The following is a 23,958-nucleotide window of genomic DNA, read 5'->3' as shown; positions in this document are numbered from 1 at the left end:
GGCTAGTTTTGTATAAGCCCAGCTCGCCCAAAAGAGGGCATCTTGGTTTTTAGAAGAATTGGAAAGGCAAGAACAGGCGAGAAGCAAGACGGAAGATTCGGCAACGAGTTTTTATCTTTCTTCCTCTAATTTTTATCATTGATGATGAATTCTATTGTTGAGATTATGAAAAGAATTATGCATAGCTACACTCCTAATTTAGGGTTTTGATGAAATCTATTGGAGGATGATTTTCTTGTTATGTTAATATAGATTTGCCATAGTATTTTCTCTATTTTTTCAACTATATTGTAATTGTTGTTGATTGAAAGGCCCTCAATCGATTGTGCATATTTAATATGTATTATTCGGGAGAGAGTGCACATTTAGGTAGTTGTTGAACAACACCACTCCTAACGTATATAAGGGATTATTACGAAGGGTTTAAAGGTGGGATTAGGAATAACGAAAACTTAGGTGCGATCTAAGTGAGATGTACTTAAGGCTAACTAGCGTAATTCGGGAGAATATGTCTAGTATATTGTTGTAATTACTCGGGAGAGCGTTACGACAGTCAGAATGCTCATGGTCGATAGAGAAGACTTAGACAAATTTGTAGGAAACATAGCGGAAAGGATTCTGATAATAAGGGAAATCAGAACCTTAGATCATTCTAATTCTTGTCTACAACCCGTTCGTAGTTAGTTCTTAATTATTGCATATTCATTACATAATATTTAATTAGTAAACAACCAATCTATTACTTAAATATTTTCGAAGATTGAATACGTGAATTTGTGTGAGTCCAATAGCTGTGATTGATAGGTTAATTCCCTGTGGAATTCAACTCCGGACTTGTTAACCGGAATATATTTGGAGCGACCGCTTTGTCCTTTTTATAAGGAATAGTTGGACGTGATCAAATTCGGCTATAAAATGACAGTTTTTCAAAAAGTTATAAGCGCAACTCCGAAGATATCTCCAAATAGAGTATTACAAGTCACAAAGTCTTTGTTTTAATGAAAACATTATATTGCAAACTCTTTATCATCGTATTTCATTCTCCAACAACAAAAGAGGACATCCAATTTCAGTAGAAAGAGAGAAAGGATAGAGATCTCAAATCTAATGGTACATCTTTTACGTGGGTATTAACTACGGATACAGAGCGTATAATTTTTGTTGTGTACAAATCTGATGGTAATATAATTAATCATGCAATAACTCAACCATCAGTTATTAACAGTACTTGCCAACTTATTTTAATTCGTACCACCATGTGGAGCTAGTTGTATTAAGAAGAGCTACTAGCATATAATATCAACTAAATTAATCATGTTGTACAAAGGAGCGCTACTAGCATAATGTATCAACTAAAAATTGATTTCGACTATTAGAGGTGGATTCTAGTGAATTCCATAAAATTATATTGTTTTTGACTTAAAACTATATATACACGTTGTCGCTGCTGACAATATATTTTAGGTTATAGTTTCTTAAGAACGAGGAGGAAAGTTATAGGCCTAATTTCCTCCTTTGCCATCTCTTCATCTACCAATCTTCCATATTCTTCAAACAAGCTTTCTACAATTGCTTCTCCAAAATGGTGAGCTATCATAGATTCTTGGATTGCCCTAACTGTCATAGCCACCATTCTGCCATAGCTCATACCATTCCCAACAATATTCTTCTCTACCTCAAATATTTCAAGTCTGTCCACTTGAAAACACCCATCTCTCTTTACTATTTCTCCTATTTCTTCCTTACATGGTGCATAAAAATGTACTTCGTATGAGTCAAGCTTTTCCTTCTCCACTTCTCCCTATAAAGCAACGAAAAACATTAGGTTAAGAAAAGGAATAAAAATCATGTCGTCACTAATAATATGGCTTGAATTATTTTTTTTGTACCGTAATTATTGCAGAATAAAGTGAGTGGCGCATGAGTAGCTACTCTCGGGTTTACAATAAGTGACCAATTTGCTTTTGGCACACCCATTAAGAAAATACTAAATTCTAGACGAAAATAGTTAGTGTGACTAAACTACCCTTTATTAAATGTTGCAGCATAGTTAATGTGAGAAGTAAAAGACTTTTTAGGGATACGTACATGAGAGTAATTTTGGAAAAACAAATTGAATTATTTCTTGATTATATAAATAGACACTTATTTTTGGACCAAAATAAAAAAGTAAATTGGTCACTTATTATGGACGGTTTAAAAAGTCAGTGCATTTTTCTAATGGAACATCCAATATGTGTCATCATTTCTCACTAAGTGGAACATTATATACTTTAGCGATACATATTAATTAATGATTAATTACCTTAGTAAATAAATTTGTTAATGACCTAGAGAGGATTTTCCAGAAAAAAGCATTTCCTCTATCAGCATGATGAAGACCTTCTCTTCCCAATAAAATCAGCACCATTTTTCCACCAGTAACCAGCTCCTCCGATCTTGAACGGAGGAACAATGAGAAATCCTCCTGGAATTGTTCGAAATACGCTTCTGATACCTGAGGTGGACTGTTCTCTGATATGTATATGTTGGCTTTGTTCATGGACCTCCCATCTTCATCATAAATTCCTGAAGGAATCTAAAAGAAAAAAACAATAATTTATACAATTTTTAGAATTTAACTTCTATATTCACTAATAATGTAAAAAATTTGACACTGTCATTTAAAATTTAATTATAAGTAATTGACACATACCAAAAGTAATTTTAGAACTTGTAGTCTTAAACGTGACTTGACATGATATATTTCTGTGATTATGAGAGCATAAAATGAGAAGATTAAGTCTTTTTGAAACATATACTAAAAAGGAAAAATATCATATAAAATGGTTAAATTCTAACTTTAATCAACAAAAAATGAGAAGAGCACACATAGATTAGTTGAAGAAAATCAATTACAGAAACTAACGGTACCCTTGAAAGCCAGTGCAAGCTATAAGAGGAATAGATGAAATGCAAGCAATGATCTGGGAAAAGTCTTCCATAAAATGAGCCAGGATAAGCAGCTATGTATATATTTGAAGGACCATGTCCAATATGATTTCTTCCTAATTCCTTTAACTGATGACGAAATTCAGGTAAGGCCTGAAAAATGGCGTTGAAGTCATTGGTGGGAAGGTCATTTAGGAAAACTCGAAACTCTGTTGGTGCCGCCGGTTGCAAGAGCTTGTTGTTCCGGCTTGTCTCAATGATTTCTTTAATGTTTGATAAAGTGTTTGGTCCGGAGGAACAACCTAAGTCAGCTATGCCTATGCTCTTAGGCTTTGTTGTGAGACAAACTTCTTCTACAGTCTCTAGGATTACTTGCTTCACCATATCAGATGCCTTCTTCTGCAAATTAATAAATATATACGAAATGTTTTTAGTAATATAATAGTTAAAATATTCGTTAATGAAATACTACTATGCATATATGAGAGAGACCTGAAGTGAAGAATTTCTGGAATAGCTAGTTTCTCCAACTCCTCCTGTCATGTGGAAGACTTTCTCAACATCCATGCTGCGGTGCTACTTTTGTTTGGCTTTGAACTCTGTTTGTTTGACGTCCCCTTTTAAAGACAATTGCCAGGAGGAACAGTTTGTTCCTCTTCTTTTTTCACAGTGGTACATCCAATCGCATCTCAATTATTTTATCGAGTATTTGCTAGCTATGTATACCTCCAACCATCGTAGATTTAGATAATTTTACCTAGCAAAGTTTAGGTAGATGACCGGTAATAAATTAATCATCAAGCATTTTTAATATTCATTGTATATACATTTATAGTAGTAAGTGATGGCACCGGAAATTAATAAGACATTAATTTAATATTCATACTGTACATTCTAATTACATCATTCATTGTTAAGCTTTTGAAGATGAAATGAGGGAGGACGTTAATGTAATAATCTGAGGCAAAACGAAACACTAATTTTAGATATCGTTTATTTAATTGGGATACCAATGATTTTTTAGTAAAGTTGGGAGACTAGCACCATCAAGGCCATGATGGTACTTTCGCATGAAGTGACCAACAAAAGATCAGAACCAAACTGTCTACCACTTTCTCATACTTTATTTCTATCCTTCTCAGCTCTCCCCCTCCACGATTTTTGGGCTCGAATCAGATGTACTTGCTTGCCAGTTCATGGAATCGGTACTTTTGCCTTTTAGTTCACGGCTAAATAGCAGTACTCCCTCCGCTACAATTGGATTGACATTATTTTTTTATAAGTTGTTTAAGAAAGATTGACTTATTTTTATATTATTTTAATGTAAAGCTTTTGTAGTCTCACAAATATTACGACAACCATAAACTAGTTTCAAATGTCTTTCTCTCTTCGTCAAGTTAGACTAAAATACACCAATGGAAAGGAAAGTGTACTCTAAAATGTAAAAAGTAATTGATATTATTCAAAAGCACTTTATTTTATCCACAAGCTTTGTCAAGCATCATAACTCTCTGCTATAAGCAATTTTGTTCGAGAAAAGAAAAAAATATTTTCCGTTTCTCAAAAGTTTGGCCAAGGCGATTATTAATCACCTTCTACAAATGCCCGATGTTCGGATAGAGAAATAAATATTACACTATTATGTATGTGAGACTTGAATTTGAAACTTCATGGTTCTCTAGCTCATTTTATTTATCATTAGGTCATATCCTAGGATGTTATGCTATGTATTTTTTCAATTGGATGTAAACATAGAAGCGAGTAAAAGCTAGGTTATTCGGCTAAGCTTAATTATAAGTTGGTTAAACTAATTTATAAATACCTTTTAGCTTATCTACGTGTTTGTTACACTTTCAAAATGCTTATAAGCAATAATTAGTAAATACTTATAAGTTAAGTGCTTATAAGCCAAAATTAACAATACGCCATAAGTTAGTTATTCCCAACTTATGTCTTTTTAGCTTATAAGAACTTTCAGTTTGAGCAATACTATTACTATTTTATCCTTAATAATATTTTTTAATTCACAAATACCTTTCCCAAAACAAAATCAATATTATATCTTCATTCCATATTTTCCGTTTCTCATTTGTATACGAAGATATTTTTTATTTTTTATAAACATTTAATGGTATTTGATCATGCCCAACTCTAGTCTTAAATAGGATAAGCAGTCACACCAAATATAATCCGGTCTAAGAATTCGGAATCGAATCCTACATAGAATTAACGTTTAGCTACAACTGGTCACTATCACCAAGAAGACAAACTCGAACAATTCCTAAGTTATAAATATAAAGATTCTTATGTCTAACTAATTCACTAACAAATTACAAGAATGAATTTAAAACTAAAGATACTAAGGTTTGGAGACAAGATTAAGGAGGCCTAGAGTTATGATTTTTTCAATTGTCGGAATCCTTCCCGCTTTGTCTCCTATAATACCACATAAGTATTCTCTACTGATCGTGAGCACTTCAGGTATCGTAATTCTCTTTCGAGCAACTACCACAATTTACTAGACATATTCTCTTGAACTACGCTAGCTGGCACTAGTTCACTGCTCACTAATATCACACAAAAGTTTCGTTATTTCTAATCCCACCTTTAAGCCCTCCATATTGATTTCTCACAAAAATTAGGAGTGACGTTGTTCAACAACTACCTAAATATGTATTATTTTTCAAGCAATACATAATAAATAGGCACATGCAATTGAGAGCTATTCAATCAACACCGACAAACACGTAGTTAAACTAGTAGAGAAATTCCACGACTCAATTATATAAAAAAATATAACAAGAATTTATGCTATAAAATATTCTATCAAAACCATAGATAACAAATTTAGCTACTCGTAGTCATGCTAACAATTACGTTAATCATTGAAGGCATTAAACTACATATTAAGAAAGAACGGAAGAAAACTCTTGTGAGTCCTTACTTCCAAGTGTTCTCGTACCCTTCTTGTCTCTCCAATAATGCCTCTACTCTAAAAAAAAAATAGGTCCAGAACTCTTTTAATACATGTTGGGAGCATGTAGGGTTGAAACTACCAAGTCATGGACGAAATAGGAAAAGTTTTCCGCTTCAGCATTTTTGAATCGCGCCTAGCGCAAAGCTGGGCCGCCAACTCTATGTAACATTGTATTTTGTGTTTTGAACTACGCATGGCTCAAACCTGTAGGCCAAAAACCACACTCCTCTGAATTCTTCCATTTTAGCCTCAAATTATGCATGATTTTTCATATTACCTACGATAGATTCCAACAAAAAATAATTACCAAAATTAAGCTCGAGTCACAAAAATTCACACTAAAATTAACAAGATCAAGGCATAATGCAAGGCAATTTACATGCAAAAATATGGATTTTTAGCCTAGCATCACTACCCCACATTTAAGCTCTTGCCCGTCCTCGAGTAACCTAGCACTTTGCTAACCCATCACCACCACTCAAGACATCATACAATGGAGGAACATTTAGCAAATTTAACATAATACACCTATTACCATGGTTGATGCCAATAATTAAGTCATTGCATACTCGTTCATGCATTTCCTTACTTTCACCTGCTGAAATATAAGTGAAAAATTCAATCTGCCCACAACCACCCAACCTCAATGCCCGGCTCGTTGTCAAGACTTTCACACTCACTCCAACAATTATTTTTAATGAAGTTACTTTATAGAACCACGTGCCCTTACTGAATAACAAGAGAGTATATAGTCCACACATTCAAATCAAAAGTTTTAAATATAAGTCAAGGACATTACGAACAAAAATCGATCGCTCACTTTCACAAAAAATTCATATGCATCCCAAGGTCGTACCATAGGCTTGCCTATTGTGTATGTCTCTACTAATCTAACCTTGCGAGGTCTATATTAATTAGGTATTTACAAGTTGTAATGTTGGCTAAGGGACATGTAGGATATATTTTGGATATAGTGACCAACCCCTCCTAAGTAATTTAATACACTATATTTAGCTTTTAAATACATACTCTTCATGACCAATTCAAGCAATGTCACTAGACCATATACAATTTGGCCTTTCTACTTTAAGCACAACTATGCATTCACTAGCATGGATTGAGATGAATAGGAGGTGTATTTTCTCTTTTTGGTCTTTTTGTATTTTCTTTGCTTTTAGTTTTCTTCTCTCTTTTTTTCTTCAACACTCTCCATAAATGTAGGTTGTCTGACTATTGATCTTCCAAAACATACATGCACCCTTTGGCATTTCAATTGCTCCACTCAAAAGCTATCCAAACTCTCGCCTTACTATTCTAGCAACTTAGGTGCTTTCGGAGGTAAAGGTGCAAAAAAATTCAATCAAGAAGAAAATGGGACTCGACTTGTAATGTGGGTGCCAAAGAAAATGTGTATAGGCTCAAATTAGCTATCTAAGGATCATTTTATTTATAGTAGCATAACATCTCAATGGACAATCAAAGAAATGCCTATGTCATCTCCTAGACTCATAAAACTCACTTATTTAGCTTCGACTAACACACATGACAAGTTTTAGACTAATACAAGATAACACAGAATATAACAAAATCTCACATCACACAATACACATGACCTCAGTCGGGATGGTTCCATTCCAACTCTCAAGTTTAGGCAAGTAATAAAAAAGTCAAGAAGTATTAAGCAATAAATCACTACATGAATAATGAGTCAAGTAACTGAGAGAAAGCGTCACAGACAGGCTATTATCTTTTACGGCATAAATTTTCATCAAAATATATTAGGAAGGTAATTTGCATGCTAAGATCTAACTATGCTAGCATCAAACAGGTCAAAAGGCACATAGGAGCACTCAAGTCTTCTTCATTCAATCCTATTCTAAAATATAAAAATATCTGGTTCAAGTTACATCCCTTGAAAAAGAACCGATGCCCAAAGAAAAATTAAAGGAGATTTTTCTACCTAAGACTAACTAAAAATAAAAGGGAGATTAATATCTACCTACGACTAACTAAAAATAAAGAAAATATTATTTTTTTTAGATTTTTCCATTGGACCTTAACCCCTCAAGAAAGCTGTTCTCGAGATCCATCGTCAGGAAAAGTCCATTTTTATGCTTTTAGATATTTTTCCAGTTAAACTAACACAACTAAAATATCATAGAGAATCACCTAGACAATCTCCTCACCCCCAACCATAAATTGTGTATTATCCCGAATGCACACCATAAATAACAAGAGGGTGAAAGAAACTCCTTGGTAGGCCAAAGGCCAAAGCATTAGCAGCTCATGGGATACTCAGATTTCTCCCAAGTCTGGTCTTTTGTGCGGGCACCCCACACTTAGTTCCAACTATCTGGTTTGCTTTTGCTTCCTTCCAGTGGCTTTGTTTCTCATGCTAATATACAAATAAAATAAAAAATAAAACATAACGACATAAACATAATACATTTAAAAAGGTAAAAATAAAAATAAAATAAAGAAAGCAGTAAAGTTGGGTTAGCTCCCAACAAGCGCCTGACTTAACGTCGCGGCACAATGTGAATCACTTTCTACCTTTACTTCGAACTTATGAATTGGATCTTAAGTTTTGATTCTGCTCTATGATCATGCTCTTGGGGTGGCGCAAATTCTTGCAAGCCAAAATTAAATAATTCCTTATGCACTTTTTGGCTTTAAGCTAAGGAGTATCACCTTGCCTAGATGGCCTCAAATTTTTTAAAATATATGGCTCGTCTACCTCTTCCCTTATCTCCTTTATACGCTCGTAAGGATTCATTCTCATTTCACCGTACGAATACAGTGTAGAGAAGTATTTGGAATGAGGTCCAACACGCTCAAATATATGAACTTCGAGATGTTCAACAACCTCTACACCAATGACACTTGAGTCAACTAAATATTTATCCTCAATATCCTCGGTTGACTCTGGTATCACACCTTCAACATTGGCGTCCTCAAATTCTACTTGGATAGGTTGTTAGTGTTCTACTCTGAATTCCTCCATCAGAGTGTCAACTACTGACTCTAATTCACATTATTTTTGGCTACTATCCACCATATTAACTTGTCGAATATTCAAAGCTTCCACCACTTGACCCACTTGAGCATTCAAGTTGTGAATAATTGCCTCTTGCTTTTGTGTCTTATTAGTTTATTCCACAGGGCACATTAATATATTCTTGATCTCCTTTAGGTCAATATCCCCGGGTTCTTTGTTCCTAGTAAATGCACGAGTAAAAGTAGAACCATCATAATAAGAGGTGGGAGAGGATAATAAATATAAGTACAATCATAAAAGTGATCATCTTGACCACCTCACATATCACATACATTCCACACATGAGATTGAGTTGGTGCACATAACTTGCTCTCGCGAATAAATTGATAATTTTGGCACGAGTAATTTCCTCCAAATATGCATAAGGAAGATCAAAAGTAGAATGACCAACACCAAAATTCTCATAATTCCGATATGCCATGTCTCTCAAATAAAATAAAAAAAATTCAAACTTAACACCAAGTAATATTTACAGCTATAATGTGATGACCCAAAAGGTCATCTTTTATTTTAGGATCCGTTTTCGTGTTCTGAGGCCTTGAAAACCTCATTTTTTCTCTCCTTAAGTTGCGCATGCAATCCGGGCGTGTATCTAGAGAGCTCTTATGTGAGGTGGTCGAGGCCAACCCTGCACTACTATTGAGTAGCAAGAGAGGTCGAAGCAGCTTTTACCCGATTTAGAGTCGGGATCGATTTCCACAGGGAAATAGAAGTTGGAGTCGGGTGTCTATCTAAAGAGGAGTTGTGTATGTGTTCCAAATTGCACTTCTAAACATTTTGGGTTTTGATTTACTTCTAATTTTATAAATCTACAATGCTCAATTAAACTAAAATAAGCTAAGGTTAAACTATTGCGAGTTGTTCAAATGTGTAAAAGGCACTAGGGTAATGACTTTCGCCTAGGTGGTCAATTGACGGGGTACTTGAGTCTAAGACATGATTGTCATATTTGGGGATTATGATATAACCACTGCACAATTTTACTCACTCTACACCTCTCGGTAGTTCGAGTGATTTTGTCCGGATTGACTTTCTCAAGACCAATTAGGTATGCAAATTTGCACAAGCAATCAGGGTTCAAGTCGAGTATTACTATCTCTAGATTTAACCCTTTAATTAGGGCTATCAATCTCTTGAGTATGCCCCAATTCCTTGTTGGACCAATTTCAGATACTTAGACTCTCTTTCTCAAGAAGAGCCAAAGTCAACTAAACACAAACTAGTGTTTGCAACCACTAATTCAGCAATTAAACATGAAATTAGTCCAAATATCAAACACCCACAGACAATCAAGCATCAAAACACAAGACCCATCAATTACGTACTCACACTAGGGTTGAGCAACAAGCCTAGGTTATGGGTCTAGCTTCTCATAATTATAGAAGAAAACAAAGAAATAGATGAATAAAAACTCATATTAATTAGTTGCTAAGATAAACTAGAAGATTCAATGTTGAAATGAATCTAAAATTGCCCAAAATAGCTAAAAGAACGGAAGTCACGAGCGCAGCTCAGTACAAAAACTTTCTGACGACCTAAAAATGGGAAAGAAGCTATTTATACTAAGCTAAAAAATCTGGACAAAAATACCCCTACGGGGCTAGTGCGGACCACACAAAATCACGTGCGGCCATACTAAGGCTCTTGACTTAAAAATCCAGCTCTCTAAACTCGAGCAATGCGGATCGTATAGAATCGAGTGCGGCCGCAGTGGCTTCTAGTGCGGTCCGCATGAAATGGAGCGCGGACCGCATTGTGCTTCAAACTTGAAACTGCCATTTCTCTGAACTCTGGTTTTGCAGACCGTACTAAATCGAGTGAGGCCACAATGAACTCAATGCAGACCGCACAAAACCCCATGCGGCCGCAATGCCTGTTGGCCTGGAAATGCACACTCTCTGAACATCACTTGTGCGGACATCACGAAATGGTGTGCGGCTGCACTGGCCTTGTTTTGCACGAGCTTTGTCTTGTGTTGGTACTTGTGCAAGTTTCACTCCTTTTTGAGATGATCTTTGGCATCTTGTCACCTTGTTGATCAAACCTACAATCAAGCACAACTTTTGAGCCTTTGGGACTATTTTGTACACATTTCTAATCAAAACTTAAGCAAGAAGGAGTATAAAATGTATCAAAATCCCTAGTTATCAACTCCCCCAAACTTAAGCTTTTTCTTGTCCTCAAGCAAACAAAATAAGACTCATCCCATAAGAGAACTTCCAAGAAAATTCAGTTGTCCTAAAGTGACCTCATCTAGCATCAACTGGGACTAACAATTGTCCTCAATTCAAATAAATCATTAACAACATTTACTCTTTTAAACACCATGGATTAAGTGCGACACAAGAGCATCAATAGTTGGCTCAACACATCAAAGAACTCTTTCTATTACTTTGGTTATTGTGGAACCCAAACTCACACATCCTCAGCTCTCACTAAGCGAACCTCACCTTTTGAATAGTGGCACTTAGAACGAGGTTAATGAAAAATCACTCATCTCTCTCAAGGAAAAGTCACAAGTCGGGCTCTAAGTACCATATGCTTGCCCCTTATGTGACTCACCACTAATGTAAGTTTCATTCAACTAGAGATCATATAGGGCTTTTGTAGAGAAATAGTGAAGGCTTTTGGTTCCGGGTAGGCAATGTTTGGTCTAAGTAGGTTTCATCTTCCCTTAAACACTTCTTTTGTTTGATTTTGGCACACATTCACTTGACTTTTTGAGTCTTTTCACTTCTTTCTAAGGGGTTAGAGAGACACACTGTCACTCTTTCTTATACATTTCAAATCTTTCCTCATTTCTCAACTTTCCACACCTTTCATTCTTTGCTTTTCTTGAATCCATTTTTATTCTCTTACACATTGAACATTCTTTTTGTCTTTTTCCTTTTCTTTCTTTTTTATTGCCTTTCCTTTTCTTAATGTTTGTACCTTTTTTACCACTTTGTTGCAATCCTCGTCTCTCCCCCCAAAATTATACTTTTGCCATGTGCTAAAAGAAAGATCGGGTGCCAAGAGAGGGTATATCTTAGAATGGGTAAAGGCTTGTATCATGGTTCTTGAAGGAAAAAGGTCTAAGGCTCAAAATGGTTAACTAGGGATCTTATCATTGGTAGGTTATGGAAGTTTTCAAGCTATTATTTGGATCAAGGAAAGCCTATAATCATGTCTCAAGTCAAAGTTCACTTAGGATTTTGCCTCGACAAATATTCAGGGAAAGTTCTAGACCAATGGCTCAGGACTTGGACTTGCAATGAAATTACTCACCACACAAGCTATGGGATTGCTAAAGACACAGAGTCAGGGTCCCACAACGACCTTAGATAAGATTTGAGCACACAATAGTCCCGAAAAATACTTGATGATTATCGGTCAACACAAGAGTCTCAAGGTCACGACTTTCACCATCCTAAAGACAACAATTTATTTTTGACCATGAGATCAAAGGCAAATGTGCTAGGCCCGAGTGAAGCTTTGCTTGAGGCACCCTTACAACTAACTACTAAAAAGCAAAAAGAAACAAATGGACTCCAACCCTTAAGAAGGTTGTCACGCCATCCATCATTGGGAAGAGCCACCCGATTCACACAAACTCCACCTTTGGAAAGAACTATGGCATTAAAAAAACCAAAGGATTATTGCGAATGTTCAAAACAAGAAGCTATGAACATAAATAAGAAGCTACGGAAAAGAAAAATACGGAAAGTAAAATGAATATTTACAAGAGGGGATTTAGTCAAATATACAATAAAGGGGATGAATATATACAATGTAACATAAACTTTATATACATGCCCAAAGTAAAAAGTACGAAAAATGTAAAGAAGTGCTAAAATTATATATATACCAAAGATGAAAAACAAAGAAAGCATAAAAACTGTCAAATATATACAATCATCCAACAAATCAATGTAGGGTCTACCCCCTTAAATGAAAGCTGGCATTGTCCTCAATGCCAACTAAACCAAATAAGCACAAAAAATAAAAGGGAAAAGGATATAGAGACTCCCTATGGCCTGTCTGTCTGCATGGGATCCTAAGTGGTCCCAGGGTCCTCAATATGCTCGGGAACCTCAGATTGGTTCCCTATAGCCTACTGCTTTGCTGCTAGGACCTGGGCCTAGACCTGGACCTGGATAGGCTCTTGGGCTGCATCCTATGGTTGACTGGAAGAGGTCTCCGGTGGGTCTGCCAACTGGATGACTGCATCATCTTCTCGGGGAATCATCCTCTTCCTCTTGGGAGGCTTCTAGGACTGCTCTGGCTGGGGGTGAGCTGCTGGCACAGGGTCTTGTAACAATAAATCCAAAGGCAGATGATCTGCCTTCAACCTATCAACCTCAACCCTCAACTCCTTGACGGACTCCTTGGAAGCCCGCGTCTTTCTCATATTCTTGGCCTCCTTAGCAAGATCCTTGAGAGCTATTCCATGAGATTCCACAGCGTCCGTAAGAACTTTTTAAGTGTCAAGGATTTTCTTCTGGTTGTCCAGAATATCCTTGAGAGCGTTCTCAATAGACTATGGGATCTATGGAGGTGGAGGTGCCGATTGAGCTGCTACTGTAGTAGTGAGGACAGACAACTTAGAGAAAGTTGTCTGCATCCAGTTATTTATGCTGAGAAGGGCCTGGCTTAGGCGAGGTGCAGTCACTTGGTGGGCCGGGGTAGAGGGTATCTCTAGAGATACTGAAGTGGATGGACCAGGGGGCATGTCCACTGAGATGGACGAAGGCTGAGTAGGAGCTACTACCACTACTAGCTCTTCAGACTGGCCAGTTGCAACAGTGGCTGTTCCCTTGTAGTTCTTGCTTTTAGGGTTGTCATCACCCTACATGTTGTACCATGAGAACGGGGCCTTTGCTTTCACTTTGATATCAAATGACCGCTTTTTTACCTTTAAGTCCATGAAGTACATGGTTAAAAAGCTAGGGAAGGGGTAGTTTCTATCACCTTCATTGCCTACCCGTGTAATCACCCGAGACATCACCTTCCCGACGTTAATCAGGTACCTTGCCATGATTGATGCTACCAATACTGCCTGGTGAAGAGGGAGTGAGTTGTCATGAGTACTGGGGTCCAATCTGCAGCACATGAATGTTTCCCATCCCTTGGCCTCGAAATTCAAACTTCTCCTCAAAATTTTCACTCCCGCATTCAACCAATTGGGGGTGGTACCTAGGACTGCCAGATACTGTGCCAACCAAGGACGGACCTCCTCACCTAATTCCATCTTCGCCGAATACAGCGACTCATCCTCCTCATCAAATCCCAAGTAGTCATTTATGGTTTTCCCATCGAACAACACTTTCAAATTGCGCACCTTGGTCACTTTGGTGCTCTTCTTGATGTGGGAAACATTGGTGTTACTTGACCAGGTGCTCGTTTGCATCCTCACAATTGTTTAAGAAATACTCCCAACCCACTCTCTTTCTAAACTGCCTTCTCACATTGGGGTTGTGAGGCAAGAGGTCTCTATCAACAAAACTCCTCTCTAGGATCAATTTCCTCACAGACCACCATTCTCTAAATTTATAGTAGGCTAACTCACTCACAAATCGGTCTTGCCACACCTCCAGTTTTCTAGATCTAGAAATTCCTCCCACCTGAGGTTCACCCCCTTCTCCTACTACCTCTTCTTCTCCTACTGCACCCTCTCCGGATAATGAAGTTGTGGGATAGGTGGAGTATTCATCCCCACTGCCTTCAGCTGAGCCCTCAGACGACCCAGAAGATACATTTACTAACGCTTGGACAACGAGGGAAGGTGGATGGGTGTCTCTTAGTCTGTTTCTCACCGTCCAGTCAGGAAGTACTCTGGGATTGAGTCTGAGGATATATCCCGGGAGGGCTCGTATTCACTCCCGGACTGGTCAATGGCTCTATTAGCAGATTTAATGATCTTTCTCATGTTTTTAATATTTTGCTGGGCTTGAGGAGTCAGTCTTATCATTTTCTATTTCCCTCCCCGGGAGGATTCTCCTCTGCCTGGTTTTTTAGAGCCCTTGCCTCTTTGTTTCACCATTGTCTGCAAACAACATCCACTAAATTTGTTAGTATTAGTAGAAGTAATTAAGATCAGAGTTGCAGAAAAGAAAAGGTTGCAGATAGTTGCAGATATTTACACAGTGCGGACTGCACAAAATGTAGTGCGACCGCATAGAGGTTAGTGCTGACAACACAAAATGCCAATGCGGTCTGCACAGAGGTGGGTTCAGACTACCTACTCTCTGAACATTTGCTCCGCGGACCGCACAAAATGGTAAAGTAGTCCGCATTGAGGCACCGCGGACCACACAAAATGCAATGCGGCCGCGGTCCTCAAATATCAAGTTTTAGGACTTTCAGCAATGCGGCCCGCACAAAATGTCATTGCGGACCACACAAAGGCACCGCAGACCTCACAAAATCCACCGCGGTCCGCACTGAGTACCCAGAAGCAACACTAACTTAGGGTTCAATGTATTTTGATTTTAAGTCTAATTTTATACCTAAGAAAGATCCCTAAGTGTTTGCCCAGTGTTTTTAACTACCTAATTCTAACTTTAACAAGGAATTAACTACTCTAAATTACCGAATTGAAAGAAATACGGGAATAACAGAAGAAAAACAAAAATTATAAGAAAATAACAAAATTAAAACAATTAAAAAGAAGTTAAGTCACCCGATGTGAGAGCTACTGATGATTAATGATTTGTAACAGTTAGTTACGAGCAATAGGGACGATGAACAGTGTTTTTAGGGGTTCTAAGAGCAAAAGGATCAAAAAGTGTAAAAGGAGGGCCTCAGGCCCTATTTATAGAAAAGGACCTCGGGCCCAGCTTACCAACCCAATGCGGACCGCACTAAATGGCAATGCGGTCCGCACTGCTCAAAGTCATGTGGTTCAGGCAAGGCAGCCACTGCGGTCCGCACTAAATGTACTGCGACCGTAGTGGACCACCGCGGACTGCACAAAATGCAATGCGGCCGCGGTGGTTAACTTCAGAGAGCTGTTCATTTGATCCATCATTAGTGCGGTTGCACTAATTTTTGTGCCCCCACACTGAGTTCTTTGCGGCCGCACACAATGTAGTGCGGTCCGTATTGAAAACTTCAGATACTTGACAATTATTTCACTCTGTCCTGCACTGCATCAACACAAACCTGTAACATCTCAAAACTAGTCAGTCCAAAAATAAATCATATCCTACAATGAAAAATAAAGAAAAACAAGAATAAAAACACATAGGTTGCCTCCCAAGAAGCGCCTGATTTAACATCGCGGCACGACGCAGGTTACCATCACATCATTTGAGGTGAAGAAGTGCCACCACGTGGTTGTCATCAATTTTTCCCAAGTAGTGCTTGACCCTATGCCCATTCACTCTGAAAACTTCCCCATTTTGTTCTTTAAATCAAGTGTACCAAATGGGGTCACACACACCACTTCAAAAGATCCACTCCATTTTGACTTAAGCTTTCCCAGAAACAGACGTAACCGAGAGTTGAACAAAAGAACCAAATCGCCCACTTTGAATTCCTTGCTGCGAGCATATTTATCATATAGGTACTTCATCTTCTCCTTGTACAAGGACGAACTGAAGTAGGCATGGAATCGGAATTCATCAAGTTCATTAAGCTGCTCCACATGAAGATTTCTTGCAATATCCCATTCAAGATTTAGCTTCCTCAAAGCCCACATGGCCTTGTGCTCTAACTCGACTGGTAGATGGCAAGCTTTCCCAAACACTAACCGGTACGGATACATACCAATCGAAGTCTTATAAGCAGTCCTATAAGCCCATAGAGCGTCATTCAACTTCTTTGACCAATCGGTCCTATTAGCATTGACCGTCTTTGATATTATGCTCTTGATTTCCCTGTTGGATACTTCCACTTGACCACTTGCTTGAGGATGATAGGGGTAGAGACTTTGTGATTGACGCCATATTTTGCAATTAAGGAATCAAAAGCTCTATTACAAAAATGGGACCCCCATCACTTATAATCGCATGAGGAGTGCCAAACCTTATGAAAATGCTCTTCTTGAGAAATGCAACAACACTCTCGGCTTCATTGTTAGGCAAAGCCATAGCTTCAACCCACTTTGAGACATAGTAAACCGCCACAAGAATGTAAGTGTTCCTACAAGAGCTAACAAATGGGCCCATGAAATCAATGCCCCATACATTAAAGATATCCACTTCAAGAATGGTATTGAGAGGCATCTCATCTCTTTTCGAAATTCCACCCGATCTTTGGCATTCGTTACATCTCTTCACAAAATCACCCGCATCTTTGAACAATGTTAGCCAACACAACCCACAACTAAGAACTTTCAAGGCGGTCCTCACCCCACCGTGATGACCACCAAAGGTAAGGAGTGGCAAGCCTCTAAGATATTCAATTGTTCCTCCTTCGGGACACACCTTCGGATCACACCATCCGTGCAAATCTTGAACAAGTACAGTTCATCCCAACAGAAATCCAAACAATCCCGCTTGAGCTTCTTCCTTTGGTTAGAAGAGAGCTCACACGGGATTATACTAGTCACAAAGAAATTAGCAATATCGGCAAACCATGGCATATCACTCATCGACACCAAAATGAGTTGTTCATTGGGAAATGAATCATTGATATCTAGGCCATCACGAGGCCTCCCCTCCTCCTCCAAGCGAGACAAGTGGTCCGCCACTTGGTTCTCACTACCCTTCCCGTCCACAATCTCCAAATCAAACCCTTGAAGTAATAAGACCCATCACATCAGTCTAGCTTTGGAATCCTTCTTCGTCATCAAGTACCAGAGTGTAGTATGGTTGGTATGAATAATAACCTTAGCACCCAAAAGATACAGCCAGAATTTTTTCATTGCGAACACAATAGCCAAAAGTTCTTTCTCGGTCAATGTGTAGTTCACTTGAGCATCATTCATTGTCTTGCTCGCATAGTACACCAGATGAAATATTTTGTTCAATCTTTGACCCAAAACCGCCCCAACCACAACATCACTACACATGAGCTCAAAGGGAAAGCTCCAATTGGGTACGGTAATGATAGGAGTGGTGGTCAACTTATGCTTGAGAAGTTCAAAGGCTTGCACAGTTTTTCATCAAACACGAACTTAGCATCTTTTTCCAACAACTTGCACAAGGGATTCACTACCTTCGAAAATTCTTTGATAAATCTCCGATAGAACCCCGCATGCCCTAGAAAACTTCGAACCCTCTTGACAGATGTAGGAGAGGGAGCTTTGAAATCACATCAATTTTTGCTTTGTCTACCTCAATACCATGCTTTGAAATTGTATGCCCAAGAACTATGCCCTCTTCCACCATAAAGTGGCATTTCTCCCAATTGAGAACATGATGGGTTTCTTCACAGCGAGCCAAAACTCTATCAAGATTCTTCAAGCATTCATCAAATGAGTCTCCCACAACACCAAAGTCGTCCATGAACACCTCCAAAATGTCTTCCACCATATCAGTGAAAATGGCCATCATACACCGCTGAAATATAGCCGGTGCATTACACAATCCAAAAGGCATCCTAGAGAAAGCAAAGGTGCCATATGGACAAGTGAATGTGGTCTTCTCCTGATCTTCCGGAGCAATTAAGATTTGGTTGTACCCAGAATATCCATCCAAAAAATAGTAGAAGGCACGCCCAACAAGTTGGTCTAACATCTGATCAAGAAAAGGCAAAGGAAAGTGATCCTTGCGGGTCACTTTATTCAACTTGCGGTAGTTCATGCATACCCTCTAACCGGTGATGGTTCTGGTAGGAATCAACTTATTTTGTGAATTTGCAACCACGTTCATGCCACCCTTCTTTGGTACACATTGCACCGGTGAAGTCCAAGAGCTATCAGAGATGGGGTACACAGCCCTAGCATCCAACCACTTGATCACCTCCTTTGTCACAACTTCTTGCATTGGCTCGTTCAACCTTCTTTAATGTTCCAAGGAGGGATTTGCATCATCTTCCAGAATAATCTTGTGCATACAAAATGTGGGGCTTATCCCCCGAATATCAGCTAAAGTCCATTCAATTGTCTTTTCCGCTTTTGAAGCACCGCCAATGTGGCATCAACCTGCATGTTAGTAAGACAAGAGGAAAGAATAACTGGCAAAGTAGAATTTGAGCCTAAGAACTCATACTTGAGGTGTGGAGGTAGCGGTTTCAACTCTAACACCGGAGGCTTCTTAATTGAAGGTTTTGTTGATGAAGTCTTCCTATTTTTAAGGTCCAAAGATAATTTCCTAGGCTCATAAAAGTAAGAGCCCATTCCATGTAAAGCGTTCACACACTCCACTCGGCCCTCATCATCATTGACATCAAGATTCAGAAATATGGCCTCCAATGGATCCTCAACATTAATCATTGCACTGATGTCATGAACTATCACTGCTGTGATGAGGTCCACAAAAGAGCACACCTCGGTACTATTAGCCTGCTTCATTGATTTGCAAACATGAAAGACCACTTCTTCATCACCCACCCGGAAGGTGAGTTCCCCTGCTCCCACATCAACTAAGGCCTTCCCCGTAGTAAGGAAAGGTCTTCCCAATATGATAAGAACTTCATAATCCACCTTGTAATCCAAGATCACAAAGTCAGCTGGCAAGATAAATTTGTCCACCCGGACAAGCACACCATCAATAATACCCAATGGTCTCTTCATCATTCTATCTGCCATTTGTAATCTCATGGAACTTGGCCTCGGCTGCCCAGTACCCAAAGTTTTGAAAACCGAGTAGGGCATCAAATTGATACTAGCCCTCAAGTCACAAAATCCGCACTCCCAATGGTGCAAGGAATGGTGAAAGCACTGGGATCTTCAAGCTTCGAGTCCATTGAATGCACTATTGTACTAACTTGGTGAGTCATCTTTATAGTTTCACAATCCATAGATCGCTTCTTTGTCACCAAATCCTTCATGAATTTAGCATAGCCCGACATTTGTTCAAGAGCCTCCACCAAAGGCACATTGATGGATAAGATCTTCATCATGTCAATGAACTTTTTAAATTGATTCTCATTTTTCTACTTCACGAGCCTTTGAGGATAAGGCGGAGGTGGCCTTGGCAAAGGTACCTTGGCTTTAGGCACCACCGGCTCCGGCATGTCTATTATGTGTTCCCTAGATGGGTTCACATCATTTTGAGTTTCCACCTCAGCATCTTGAATATCAATCCTTACTTCTTCATTCACGTTCTCATCAATCACATTTTTAACCACCAAAGGAATTTCATCTTCTTGCAACTTATTATCATCACCCAAAACTTGTTTTTGTTTGGAGGCATTCACATCACCGCCTCGTCAACTCCTTGTAGTTACCTCCATAACATGATTGTTCCCACCCTTCGGGTTCACTACCGTATCACTTGGTAGATCACCCTTAGGGCTTGTATTCAAGGACTGAGAGATTTGGCCTAACTGAACCTCCAAATTTCTGATTGAGGTATTGTGGGAAGCCAATTGCGCATCAGAATCCACATTCTTCTTCATCATTTGTTCGAACATAATTTTAATTCTACCCATATCATTGCTAGAAGAACTAGGACCTTAAGATGGAAATGAGGGTGAATTGTTCGGTTGTTGGTACATTGGGGGCCTTTGAAAGCCTTGCCCCCGGTTTCATTGGTTTCTATTGTTCCATCCACCTTGATTGTTGTTACCACCCCAATTGTTGTTGTTACCATTCCAAATTTCCTGATTGTTTTGATTGTTTTTCTGATTTCCCCAGTTGGAGTTTTGGTTGTTGCTCTAATTTCCCAGTTGGAGTTTTGGTTGTTGTTCCCCCAATTACCATTGCTTTGTTGTTGTTGATTTCCCCAATTTCCTTGGGGTCTCCATTGTTGTTGGTTGGAAGAATTGCCCTTTTGGCCCTGATAATTATTCACATATTGCACCTCTTCATTTTGTTCATCATAACCATCATTTTGGAATCCATTACAATAAAGTTCTTTCCCTCTAAGTGAAAATGGGAAGAGTCTCAACCGGAGAGCATCCTCAGACACATTAGTTTGCTTACTCCCCCAACATGTATCCATGAACCCCTTGAGATATTTGTAAGCATTTTGATTTGAGCACCCGTGAAATACCCACACTGCTCTAGCAAAATTAGCATCACATTGGCTATTTGAAAATTGCCCGCCCGGATTCGGGGTGGGACAATAGCACTTGCATAGCCTTGGTTCGGAAGCACTTTAGGAGCCACTCTTGGAGGTGGCGGAGGAGGGTCTGAAATATTGTCTTTTGCATTAGCATTGGCCTGGCGGCCTCTACGTTGTCCTTGAGGTACAAGAGGAACCTCATCATCTCCGATGTCATCTAGCTCCTCCCCCGCAATCATATTTCCAAGAGGGTCATTGGAGTTGTTTGTTGTCATTTGGTACCTGAAGTTGTGACACATACAAATTAGTAACAAAGAAGGAAATAAGAACAATACACAAAACTATTTAGATAGACAGCCAAAACCGTTAGCTCCCTAGCAACGGTGCCAAAAAGGTGGTAGAGGCCAACCCTGCACTGCTATTGAGTAGCGAGAGAGGTCAAAGCAGTTTTTACCCAATTTAGGGTCGGGATCGATTTCCACAGGGAGCTAGAAATTGGAGTCGGGTGTCTATCTAAAGCGGAGTTGTGTATGTGTTCCAAATTGCACTTCTAGACATTTTGGGTTTTGATTTACTTCTAATTTTATAAATCAACAATGCTCAATTAAACTAAAATAAGCTAAGGTTACACTATTGTGAGTTGTTCAAATGGGTAAAAGGCACCAGGGTATTGACTTTCGCCTAGGTGGTCAATTGATAGGTACTTGTGCCTAAGACATGATTGTCACATTTGGGGATTATGATATAACCATTGCACGGTTCTACTCACTCTACACCTCTCGGTAGTTCGAGTGATTTGGCCTGGATTGACTTTCTCAAGACCAATTGGGTATGCAAATGTGCACAAGCAATCAAGGTTCAAGCCGGGTATTACTATCTCTAGATTTAACCCTTTAATTGGCGCTATCAATCTCTTGAGTACGCCCCAATTCCTTGTTGGACCAATTTCGGAGACTTAGACTCTCTTTCTAAAGAAGTGCCAAAGTCAAATAAACACAAACTAGTGTTTGCAACCACTAATTCAGCAATTAAACATGAAATTAGTCTAAATATCAAACATCCATAGACAATCAAGCATCAAAACACAAGACCCATCAATTACCCACACTAGGGTTGAGCCACAACCCTAGCTTATGGGTCTAACTACTCATAATTAGAGAAGAAAACAAAGAAATAGATGAAGAAAAACTCATATTAATTAATTGCTAAGATAAACTAGAAGATTCAATGTTGAAATGAAGCTAAAATTTCCCAAAATAGCTAAAAGAACGGAAGTCATGAGTGCAGCTCAGTACAAAAACTATCTGATGACCTAAAAATGGGAAAAGAAGCTATTTATAGTAAGTTGAAAAATCTGGACAAAAATACCCTAGTGGGGCTAGTGCGGACCGCACAAAATCATGTGCGACCGCACTAAGGCTCTTGACTTAAAAATCCAGCTCTCTAAACTCGGGAAATGCGGATCACACAGAATCGAGTGTGGCCGCGGTAGCTTCTAGTGCGGTCTACATGAAATGGAGCGCGGACCGCATTGTGCTTCAAACTTGGAACTGGCACTTCTCTGAACTCTGGCTTTGAGGACCGAACTAAATCAAGTGTGGCCGCGATGAACTCAATGCATACCGTACAAAACCTTATGCGGCCGCAATGCCTGTTGGCCTGGAAATACACACTCTCTAAACATCACTTGTGCGGGCCGCACAAAATTGTGTGCGGCCGCACTGGCCTTGTTTTGCCTGAGCTTTGTCTTATCTTGGTACTTCACTCCTTTTTGAGCTTATCTTTGACATCTTGTCACCTTGTTGATCGAACTTGTAATCAAGCACAACTTGTGAGCCTTTGGGACTATTTTGTAGACATTTCTAATGAAAACTTAAGCAAGAAGGAGTATAAAATGTATCAAAATCCCTAGTTATCAACTCCTCCAAACTTAAGATTTTGCTTGTCCCCAAGCAAACAAAATAAGACCCACCCCTTAAGAGAACATCCAAGAAAATTTAGCTGTCCTAAAGTGACCTCATCTAGTATCAATTGGGACTAACAATTGCCCTCAATACAAATAAATCATCAACAACATTTACTCTTTTAAACACCATGGATTAAGTACGACACAAGAGCATCAAGAGTTGGCTCAACACATCAAAGAACTCTTTCTATTACTTTGGTTATTGTGGAACCCAAACTCACACATCCTCAGCTCTCCCTAAGTGAACCTCACATTTAGAACAGTGGCACTCAGAACGAGGTTAATGGAAAATCACTCTTCTCTCTCAAGGAAAAGTCACAAGTCCGGATCTAAGTACCATATGCTTTCCCTTTATGTGAGTCACCACTAATGTAAGTTTCATTCAACTAGAGATCATATAGGGCTTTTGTGGAGAAATAGTGAAGGCTTTTGGTTCCGGGTAGGAAATGTTTGGTCTAAGTATGTTCAATCTTCCCTTAAGCACTTCTTTTGTTTTATTTTGGCACACATTCACTTGACTTTTTGAGTCTTTTCATTTCTTTCTAAGCACAACTTATGAGCCTTTGGGACTATTTTGTACACATTTCTAATCAAAACTTAATCAAGAAGGAGTATAAAATGTATCAAAATCCCTAGTTACATGAAGAATTTAAGAAAAAGATGATTTTTGTCTTAAAAGATGATTTTAGTTGACTTCGGTCAATATTTTGGGTAAATGGACCTGGACCCGTGTTTCAATGATTCCGGAGGATCCGTAGTAAAATATAAAACTTGGGTGTATGCCCGAAATCGAATTCCGAGGTCCCTAGCCCAAGAAATGAATTTTGAGGAAAATTGTTAACTGAAATATATAATGGGTTTTAGAAATTGAATAATGCTTGAACTTGTAGGTATCGGGTCCGTAATTTGGTTTCGGAGCCCGGTACATGTC

At 38.8% G+C, this 23,958-nt stretch overlaps 1 protein-coding gene across 2 annotated transcripts; it reads right to left on the bottom strand.

Moving 5' to 3' along the window:
- Window positions 1-1,336: 1,336 nt before the first annotated feature.
- Window positions 1,337-3,730, bottom strand: LOC107817233 (putative methyltransferase TCM_000336). Of its 2 annotated transcripts, none has more exons than XM_016643028.2 (4): window positions 3,424-3,730; window positions 2,899-3,330; window positions 2,306-2,578; window positions 1,337-1,801 (listed from the first exon to the last, which is right to left on the bottom strand). In XM_016643028.2, exons 1-4 carry the CDS (start codon window positions 3,496-3,498, stop codon window positions 1,466-1,468), a joined length of 1,116 nt encoding a protein of 371 aa, XP_016498514.1. In that variant the 5' UTR covers window positions 3,499-3,730; the 3' UTR covers window positions 1,337-1,465. The 2 variants fall into 2 exon arrangements, with proteins under 2 accessions (XP_016498514.1, XP_016498515.1); XM_016643029.2 differs by having other exon boundaries at window positions 2,914-3,330; window positions 3,424-3,725.
- Between the last annotated feature and the right edge of the window lie 20,228 nt (window positions 3,731-23,958).

The sequence above is a fragment of the Nicotiana tabacum genome, chromosome 3 (assembly GCF_000715075.1).
Source record: "Nicotiana tabacum cultivar K326 chromosome 3, ASM71507v2, whole genome shotgun sequence".
NCBI classification, from domain to species: domain Eukaryota; kingdom Viridiplantae; phylum Streptophyta; class Magnoliopsida; order Solanales; family Solanaceae; genus Nicotiana; species Nicotiana tabacum.
This window is presented reverse-complemented; position numbering and strand designations above follow the sequence as displayed.

Coding starts and splice junctions, on each gene's coding strand:
- LOC107817233 (XM_016643028.2), bottom strand. CDS start 3,498: ATGGATGTTGAGAAAGTCTTCCACATGACAGGAGGAGTTGGAGAAACT. Junction 3,331..3,423: donor CCAGAAATTCTTCACTTCAG/GTCTCTCTCATA, acceptor ATTAATTTGCAG/AAGAAGGCATCTGATATGGT. Junction 1,802..2,305: donor TAACAAATTTATTTACTAAG/GTAATTAATCAT, acceptor GTTGCTTTATAG/GGAGAAGTGGAGAAGGAAAA.